At 44.1% G+C, this 10,083-nt stretch overlaps 1 protein-coding gene across 1 annotated transcript in view; it reads left to right on the forward strand.

Moving 5' to 3' along the window:
- The window catches only part of LOC308080951 (target of Nesh-SH3-like), a 76,074-nt gene that overhangs the window by 21,587 nt on the left and 44,404 nt on the right, over positions 1-10,083 (forward strand). The window contains exons 4-9 of the mRNA XM_080423081.1: positions 61-190; positions 622-806; positions 6,409-6,461; positions 6,697-6,736; positions 7,125-7,199; positions 9,596-9,919. Coding sequence (XP_080279207.1) covers positions 61-190; positions 622-806; positions 6,409-6,461; positions 6,697-6,736; positions 7,125-7,199; positions 9,596-9,919 — 807 coding nt within the window. The remainder of the gene's footprint in view (positions 1-60; positions 191-621; positions 807-6,408; positions 6,462-6,696; positions 6,737-7,124; positions 7,200-9,595; positions 9,920-10,083) is intronic.

Below are 10,083 nucleotides of genomic sequence, written 5' to 3' on the forward strand. Positions count from 1 at the left end.
GTGTGTGTGTGTGTGTGTGTGTGTGTGTGTGTGTGTGTGTGTGTGTGTGTGTGTGTGTAGGTAAGGTGAACCTGGATGAACCTCTGCACCTGGTCATCGGCTCACTCAGCCCCGCCGCAGTGCTTCTGTCCTGGGGAGACCAGAGGCCTCCCCATGATGGAGACCAGCTGGAGCACTGTCTGGAGGACGGGTGAGTCTCCTCCCCCTCCTGGTGGAACAAACTGTGGAATAAACAATCAGAACTGCAGACTCACTCCTAGTTGACTCTTCAGACTCCACCCCCTAGCACTCACCTCTTCAGACTCCACCTCACCCCCTAGCACTCACCTCTTCAGACTCCACCCCCTAGCACTCACCTCTTCAGACTCCACCTCACCCCCTAGCACTCACCTCTTCAGTCTCCACCTCACCCCCTAGCACTCACCTCTTCAGACTCCACCCCCTAGCACTCACCTCTAATATGATCTGCTGCTTGCTTTAATATCACCTCAAATATGATAGAACAGCAGGAATACAATGGATGGCTGGATGGATGTATGGATGTATGGATGTATGGATGTATGGATGTATGGATGGATGTATGGATGAACGAATGACCAACGTCTCTAATGCGTCCTTCAGTTTCTACACCATCCGCTACAGAGAGAGGAACAGGAAGTGGAACTACCAAACATGTCCCACCAGTGACACGGTCATCGACAACCTGAAGCCCAACACTCCCTACGAGTTCACTGTCCGCTCCAACCAGGACGACCGCAAGGCGGGGCTGTGGAGCAAACCCCTCCTACATAACACCATCATGACAGGTAAACCAATCAAACCTGTCCTACATAACACCATCATGACATGTAAACCAATCAAACCTGTCCTACATAACACCATCATGACAGGTAAACCAATCAAACCTGTCCTACATAACACCATCATGACAGGTAAACCAATCAAAACCTGTCCTACATAACACCATCATGACAGGTAAACCAATCAAAACCCCTCCTACATAACACCATCATGACAGGTAAACCAATCAAACCTGTCCTACATAACACCATCATGACAGGTAAACCAATCAAACCTGTCCTACATAACACCATCATGACAGGTAAACCAATCAAACCTGTCCTACATAACACCATCATGACAGGTAAACCAATCAAACCTGTCCTACATAACACCATCATGACATATAAACCAATCAAACCTGTCCTACATAACACCATCATGACAGGTAAACCAATCAAAACCTGTCCTACATAACACCATCATGACAGGTAAACCAATCAAAACCCCTCCTACATAACACCATCATGACAGGTAAACCAATCAAACCTGTCCTACATAACGCCATCATGACAGGTAACCAATCAAAACCCGTCCTACATAACACCATCATGACAGGTAACCAATCAAACAAACCTGTCCTACATAACACCATCATGACAGGTAACCAATCAAAGCCGTCCTACATAACACCATCATGACAGGTAACCAATCAAACCTGTCCTACATAACACCATCATGACAGGTAACCAATCAAACCTGTCCTACATAACACCATCATGACAGGTAACCAATCAAAGCCGTCCTACATAACACCATCATGACAGGTAAAAACTAGCAACCGTCTGGAACCTCAGCTTCCAGTATAGCTCAGAACAGTGTTGAATTCATTGACCATCACGTTTTTCGCTTATGAAAACTAAATAAAAACTAAGCTATGATGACTAAAACTATGACTAAATATACTGCCAATTTCGTCAACAAATAAAAACTAGACTAAAATGTTTGGGAGGGACTAGTGGAGAAGAGATCCAGTGGAACTAAGACTAGTGGAGAAGAGATCCAGTAGAACTAAGACTAGTGGATCTTTTCGGAGAAGAGATCCAGTAGAACTAAGAATATCGGAGAAGAGATCCAGTAGAACTAAGACTAGTGGAGAAGAGATCCAGTAGAACTAAGACTAGTGGATCCAGTAGAACTAAGACTAGTGGAGAAGTGATCCAGTAGAACTAAGACCAGTGGAGAAGAGATCCAGTAGAACTAATACCAGTGGAGAAGAGATCCAGTAGAACTAAGACCAGTGGAGAAGAGATCCAGTAGAACTAAGACTAGTGGAGAAGAGATCCAGTAGAACTAATACTAGTGGAGAAGAGATCCACTAGAAGACTAGTGGAGAAGAGATCCAGTAGAACTAAGACTAGTGGAGAAGAGATCCAGTAGAACTAAGACCAGTGGAGAAGAGATCCAGTAGAACTAAGACTAGTGGAGAAGAGATCCAGTAGAACTAATACTAGTGGAGAAGAGATCCAGTAGAACTAAGACTAGAGGAGAAGAGATCCAGTAGAACTAAGACTAGTGGAGAAGAGATCCAGTAGAACTAAGACCAGTGGAGAAGAGATCCAGTAGAACTAAGACTAGTGGAGAAGAGATCCAGTAGAACTAAGACTAGTGGAGAAGAGATCCAGTAGAACTAATACTAGTGGAGAAGAGATCCAGTAGAACTAATACTAGTGGAGAAGAGATCCAGTAGAACTAAGACTAGTGGAGAAGAGATCCAGTAGAACTAAGACTAGTGGAGAAGAGATCCAGTAGAACTAAGACTAGTGGAGAAGAGATCCAGTAGAACTAATACTAGTGGAGAAGAGATCCAGTAGAACTAAGACTAGTGGAGAAGAGATCCAGTAGAACTAAGACTAGTGGAAAAGAGATCCAGTAGAACTAATACTAGTGGAGAAGAGATCCAGTAGAACTAATACTAGTGGAGAAGAGATCCGGTAGAACTAAGACTAGTGGAGAAGAGATCCAGTAGAACTAAGACTAGAGGAGAAGAGATCCAGTAGAACTTAGACTAGTGGAGAAGATAGTAGAACTAAGACTAGAGGAGAAGAGATCCAGTAGAACTAAGACCAGTGGAGAAGAGATCCAGTAGAACTAAGACTAGTGGAGAAGAGATCCAGTAGAACTAAGACTAGTGGAGAAGAGATCCAGTAGAACTAAGACTAGAGGAGAAGAGATCCAGAAGAACTAAGACTAGAGGAGAAGAGATCCAGTAGAACTAAGACTAGTGGAGAAGAGATCCAGTAGAACTAAGACTAGTGGAGAAGAGATCCAGTAGAACTAAGACTAGTGGAGAAGAGATCCAGTAGAACTAAGACTAGAGGAGAAGAGATCCAGTAGAACTAAGACTAGTGGAGAAGAGATCCAGTAGAACTAAGACTAGAGGAGAAGAGATCCAGTAGAACTAAGACTAGTGGAGAAGAGATCCAGTAGAACTAAGACTAGAGGAGAAGAGATCCAGTAGAACTAAGACTAGTGGAGAAGAGATCCAGTAGAACTAAGACTAGAGGAGAAGAGATCCAGTAGAACTAAGACTAGAGGAGAAGAGATCCAGTAGAGCTAATACTAGAGGAGAAGAGATCCAGTAGAACTAAGACTAGTGGAGAAGAGATCCAGTAGAACTAAGACTAGTGGAGAAGAGATCCAGTAGAACTAAGACTAGTGGAGAAGAGATCCAGTAGAACTAATACTAGTGGAGAAGAGATCCAGTAGAACTAAGACTAGTGGAGAAGAGATCCAGTAGAACTAAGACTAGTGGAAAAGAGATCCAGTAGAACTAATACTAGTGGAGAAGAGATCCAGTAGAACTAATACTAGTGGAGAAGAGATCCGGTAGAACTAAGACTAGTGGAGAAGAGATCCAGTAGAACTAAGACTAGAGGAGAAGAGATCCAGTAGAACTAATACTAGTGGAGAAGAGATCCAGTAGAACTAATACTAGTGGAGAAGAGATCCGGTAGAACTAAGACTAGTGGAGAAGAGATCCGGTAGAACTAAGACTAGAGGAGAAGAGATCCAGTAGAACTAATACTAGTGGAGAAGAGATCCGGTAAAACTAATACTAGTGGAGAAGAGATCCAGTAGAACCTAAGACTAGAGGAGAAGAGATCCAGTAGAACTAATACTAGTGGAGAAGAGATCCAGTAGAACTAATACTAGTGGAGAAGAGATCCGGTAGAACTAAGACTAGTGGAGAAGAGATCCAGTAGAACTAATACTAGTGGAGAAGAGATCCGGTAGAACTAAGACTAGTGGAGAAGAGATCCAGTAGAACTAATACTAGTGGAGAAGAGATCCGGTAGAACTAAGACTAGTGGAGAAGAGATCCAGTAGAACTAAGACTAGTGGAGAAGAGATCCAGTAGAACTAAGACTAGTGGAGAAGAGATCCAGTAGAACTAAGACTAGTGGAGAAGAGATCCAGTAGAACTAAGACTAGAGGAGAAGAGATCCAGTAGAACTAAGACTAGTGGAGAAGAGATCCAGTAGAACTAAGACCAGTGGCGAAGAGATCCAGTAGAACTAAGACTAGTGGAGAAGAGATCCAGTAGAACTAATACTAGTGGAGAAGAGATCCAGTAGATCTAAGACTAGTGGAGAAGAGATCCAGTAGAACTAAGACTAGAGGAGAAGATATCCAGTAGAACTAATACTAGTGGAGAAGAGATCCAGTAGAACTAAGACTAGTGGAGAAGAGATCCAGTAGAACTAAGACTAGTGGAGAAGAGATCCAGTAGAACTAAGACTAGTGGAGAAGAGATCCAGTAGAACTAAGACTAGAGGAGAAGAGATCCAGTAGAACTAAGACTAGAGGAGAAGAGATCCAGTAGAACTAAGACTAGTGGAGAAGAGATCCAGTAGAACTAAGACTAGAGGAGAAGAGATCCAGTAGAACTAATACTAGTGGAGAAGAGATCCAGTAGAACTAATACTAGTGGAGAAGAGATCCAGTAGAACTAAGACTAGCGGAGAAGAGATCCAGTAGAACTAAGACTAGTGGAGAAGAGATCCAGTAGAACTAAGACTAGAAGAGAAGAGATCCGGTAGAACTAATACTAGTGGAGAAGAGATCCGGTAGAACTAAGACTAGTGGAGAAGAGATCCGGTAGAACTAATACTAGTGGAGAAGAGATCCGGTAGAACTAATACTAGTGGAGAAGAGATCCGGTAGAACTAAGACTAGTGGAGAAGAGATCCAGTAGAACTAAGACTAGTGGAGAAGAGATCCAGTAGAACTAAGACTAGTGGAGAAGAGATCCAGTAGAACTAAGACTAGTGGAGAAGAGATCCAGTAGAACTAAGACTAGAGGAGAAGAGATCCAGTAGAACTAAGACTAGTGGAGAAGAGATCCAGTAGAACTAAGACCAGTGGAGAAGAGATCCAGTAGAACTTAGACTAGTGGAGAAGAGATCCGGTAGAACTAAGACTAGTGGAGAAGAGATCCAGTAGAACTTAGACTAGTGGAGAAGAGAGTAGAACTAAGACTAGAGGAGAAGAGATCCAGTAGAACTAAGACCAGTGGAGAAGAGATCCAGTAGAACTAAGACTAGTGGAGAAGAGATCCAGTAGAACTAAGACTAGTGGAGAAGAGATCCAGTAGAACTAAGACTAGAGGAGAAGAGATCCAGAAGAACTAAGACCAGTGGAGAAGAGATCCAGTAGAACTAAGACTAGTGGAGAAGAGATCCAGTAGAACTAAGACTAGTGGAGAAGAGATCCAGTAGAACTAAGACTAGAGGAGAAGAGATCCAGAAGAACTAAGACTAGAGGAGAAGAGATCCAGTAGAACTAAGACTAGAGGAGAAGAGATCCAGTAGAACTAAGACTAGTGGAGAAGAGATCCAGTAGAACTAAGACTAGTGGAGAAGAGATCCAGTAGAACTAAGACTAGAGGAGAAGAGATCCAGTAGAACTAAGACTAGTGGAGAAGAGATCCAGTAGAACTAAGACTAGAGGAGAAGAGATCCAGTAGAACTAAGACTAGTGGAGAAGAGATCCAGTAGAGCTAATACTAGAGGAGAAGAGATCCAGTAGAACTAAGACTAGAGGAGAAGAGATCCAGTAGAACTAAGACTAGTGGAGAAGAGATCCAGTAGAACTAAGACTAGAGGAGAAGAGATCCAGTAGAACTAAGACTAGAGGAGAAGAGATCCAGTAGATCTAAGAGAAGTCATCATGGGTGCACACGGGTGTCACAGACCTAAAATAGCTGATCTGCAAGCTCACAATGCGTTGTGAGCTTGCAGATCAGCTATTTTCGGCATGCAGCTATAAGTGAGAATAATTTCGATGCCATCACGACCGCGCCAAAAATACATTTTAGTCGACTAAATCAACTGTAGGTTTAGTCGACTAAAATCTTATGATATTTAGTCGACTAAAATTAGAAGTAAAAGATTTCAGATGACTAAAATATGACTAAAACTAAACTGTCGACCTATCACAGTTGTAGGCTACTTGACACCAACGCCGCGGGTAAACATCACTGACCAAAACCAAACTGACTGAGTTTCCTGTCTGTCTGTCTGTCTGTCTGTCTGTCTGTCTGTCTGTCTGTCTGTCTGTCTGCAGATAACGGCCTTCATAAGCCTTACAAGGTCCGCAACCCTCTGGCCAAGCCCCTGGTAGGTACTCGCATGCGTGCGCTCGCACACACACACACACACACACACACACACACACACACACACACACACACACACACACACACACACACACACACACACACAATGATGCAGTTGTTCAACGTGTGTGTAAGTTACAAATGTATGGAGGACAGGTTTATTGCAAAACAAGTCTCTCCTCTCCTCTCCTCTCCTCTCCTCTCCTCTCCTCTCCTCTCCTCTCCTCTCCTCTCAGAAACCTGCCGGACCTCGTGCTTTGTTCCCTCCACGACCTGGTTTGTGATGTTATTATTATTATTAAAAGTACGTCTGGGGTTGGTCAGCACAGGATCTCTCCACTTGCCTCCAAACTTGCCACAGACTATTGATCAGAGCTCAGGTTAATACTTAGGGTTCTAGTTATTATTATTATCATCATTATCATTATTGTTATTATTAATCACTTCTCAGTCATTTTCCATCCATAACTCTGCCATAATGCTTATAGTATATGTATAGTACTTTTACCGTAATGTTTATAGTACACGTACAGTATTTTTTACCATAAGGTTTATTGTTTCTAGTATATATACAGTTGTATACACATTGTTACCGTAATGTGTGTAATATGTGTGCATCCACAGCTCTGTTACCGTAATGTGTGTAATATGTGTGCATCCACAGCGCTCCACAACAGAACTCGTCTCTCACCGCCGTTCAAAACCCTCGGTTTCCCAGGATCCTCCAGGACGTCCTTTGGTGATTAACACTTCCTGCTTTCACCCCCCCCCCCCCCACGGCCACCCCCCACACACACACACACACACACACACACATTTTCCAGCAGAATCACCAGAGAGCATCCAGGAAACTAAGCCCCGCCCCCAATGGCCTGGGTAAAAAAAAGCCAATCAACACGCTCCGTTTGGTTTTGAATCGTAAAGCTTTATTGGCAGTTGGACAAGTGGCAGGTGTTTGTGATTGGCTGCATTGCCGGCATGCCTCGAGTCCTTGTGATTTACACCAGTGGTTCTCAAAGTGGGGTCCGGGGACCCCCAGGGGTCCTTGCTGGGGGGGGGGGGGGGGGGGGGTGGGGGTCCTTGACATGAAAAGGCTTGAGAACCAGTGGTGTTGTCTGTCTGTCTGTCTGTCTGTCTGTCTGTAGATTGTATGTTTTTATGAATCCATCCATCATCATCGTATCCATCCATGCTGTGTGTGTGTGTGTGTGTGTGTGTGTGTGTGTGTGTGTGTGTGTGTGTGTGTGTGTGTGTGTGTGTGTGTGTGTGTGTGTGTGTGTGTGTACATGCAGTGTGTGGTTACATGCGGTGTGTGTGTGGTTAACCTCATCATTCTATGGGTAATAAGGGGTTAACCTAATCAATGGATAATAAGGGGTTAGAACCTAATTTGAGGACAAATTGCAACAGAAATACTTTTTTCTCTTCATAAATATGTTATCAATAACATCAAAAGTCCTCAGAAATCCCAGTGGCGGTCCTGGTGGAACATATCGAAAAATGCTGAAATAGGTGATCACAATGTCCCATTGACGCCCAGGTTAAAACAGGATTTAAGCATATGTTTTCTTGTCTAATTTCCACACAAAAGGTTCAATAATGTCCGCTATCAACCAGACACTGTTGGAGGCAGTACAGTGCTCGTGCTGCATCAACATTTATTTTTTTAACCATCACTGTACTGCCTCCAACAGTGTCTGGCTGATAGAGGACAGTATTGATTCTTTTGTGTAGAAATTAAACAAGAAGAAATGCTTAAATCCTTTTTTAACATGGGCCTCAATGGGAAATTGTGACATCAACTATAACTTTTCAATATGTTCCTTTACTGGGATCTCTTAGGACGTTTGATATGTTATTACTATCATATTTATGAAGCAAAAAGAAGGTTTTTTGTTGCAATTTGTCCTAGGTCATTTTGTATAATGCCAGTACTACTAGACCACTTCAGACCACTTCAGACTACTTCACTTCAGACCACGTTGGATGCAGATGTGCTTGGGTTTCCTCTCTGGGGAAAAACAGCACCAGTCTGTTCCTCTGTCCGCCTCCATGTTTAGATAAACTCCAAACACCAAGGTCCATTTAAAGGTGCTTTAAGTGATACATGTATATTGTTAAAATAACTGTTAAATAGCTCTACGTACTTATAGTAACCGGCAGCGGTTCCGGTAGGAGACACAAAGAGTATCATTTTGCTGGTCATCAAATTATTGGTTTAGAAATGTGACAAAAACAAAAAAAAATACCCATGAATATAAGTCTCCATGGGGTGACTAATCCATAGAAACTTTTTTGGGGTGAACTATCCCTTTAACCATCGAGTGGATGGGAGGAGTTAACCATAGAGTGGATGGGAGGAGTTAACCATAGAGTGGATGGGAGGAGTTAACCATAGAGTGAATGGGAGGGGTCATAGAGTGGATGGGAGGGGTCATAGAGTGAATGGGAGGGGTCATAGAGTGGATGGGAGGGGTCATAGAGTGAATGGGAGGGGTCATAGAGTGGATGGGAGGGGTCATAGAGTGAATGGGAGGGGTCATAGAGTGAATGGGAGGGGTCATAGAGTGGATGGGAGGGGTCATAGAGTGAATGGGGGGGGTCATAGAGTGGATGGGAGGGGTCATAGAGTGAATGGGAGGGGTCATAGAGTGGATGGGAGGGGTCATAGAGTGAATGGGAGGGGTCATAGAGTGAATGGGGGGGGTCATAGAGTGGATGGGAGGGGTCATAGAGTGAATGGGAGGGGTTAACCATAGAGTGGATGGGAGGGGTCATAGAGTGGATGGGAGGGGTCATAGAGTGGATGGGAGGGGTCATAGAGTGAATGGGAGGAGTTAACCATAGAGTGAATGGGAGGGGTCATAGAGTGGATGGGAGGGGTTAACCATAGAGTGGATGGGAGGGGTCATAGAGTGAATGGGAGGGGTCATAGAGTGGATGGGAGGGGTCATAGAGTGAATGGGAGGGGTCATAGAGTGGATGGGAGGGGTCATAGAGTGAATGGGGGGAGTTAACCATAGAGTGGATGGGAGGGGCCTCATCCTGCAGCCTTTCCATTGGGAGGTCAACAACAGAGTTGGCCTTCTTTATGATTTAATGGAACCTACATTATATCCTGCTCTCTCCTCCCAGGCAGAGGAAACAGTCTTAGAAATGACAGCTATCGACGCGCCGACGCAATACCTGCGTTCCTCGATGTTCCTGTGTTCTCCAAAGCCTCCACTACTACTCCTACTCCTACTACTACTACTACTACTACTACTACTAGTCCTACATCTACTCCTACTACTACATCTACTCCTACTACTACCACCTCCACCACCACTGTTACTTCCACCAGTACCCGGCCAGCCACCCCCGTCACTAAGCCCCTCCCCCACAGTGAGCTGGCGCTACGGGGACAGATCCGCTCCAGGTTGTCCGCTAACGCTACGGGGAAGAGATATAACCCTTCTGGTAATTTACACCTTTACCTACTTCCTTTACCACTTCCTTTACCACTTCCTTTAACACTTCCTTTAACACTTCCTTTAACACTTCCTCTACCACTTCCTCTACCACTTCCTCTACCACTTCCTTTACCACTTCCTCTACCACTTCCTCTACCACTTCCTTTACCA

This window comes from Gymnoscopelus braueri (assembly GCF_963280865.1).
Source record: "Gymnoscopelus braueri genome assembly, chromosome: 24".
NCBI lineage: Eukaryota > Metazoa > Chordata > Actinopteri > Myctophiformes > Myctophidae > Gymnoscopelus > Gymnoscopelus braueri.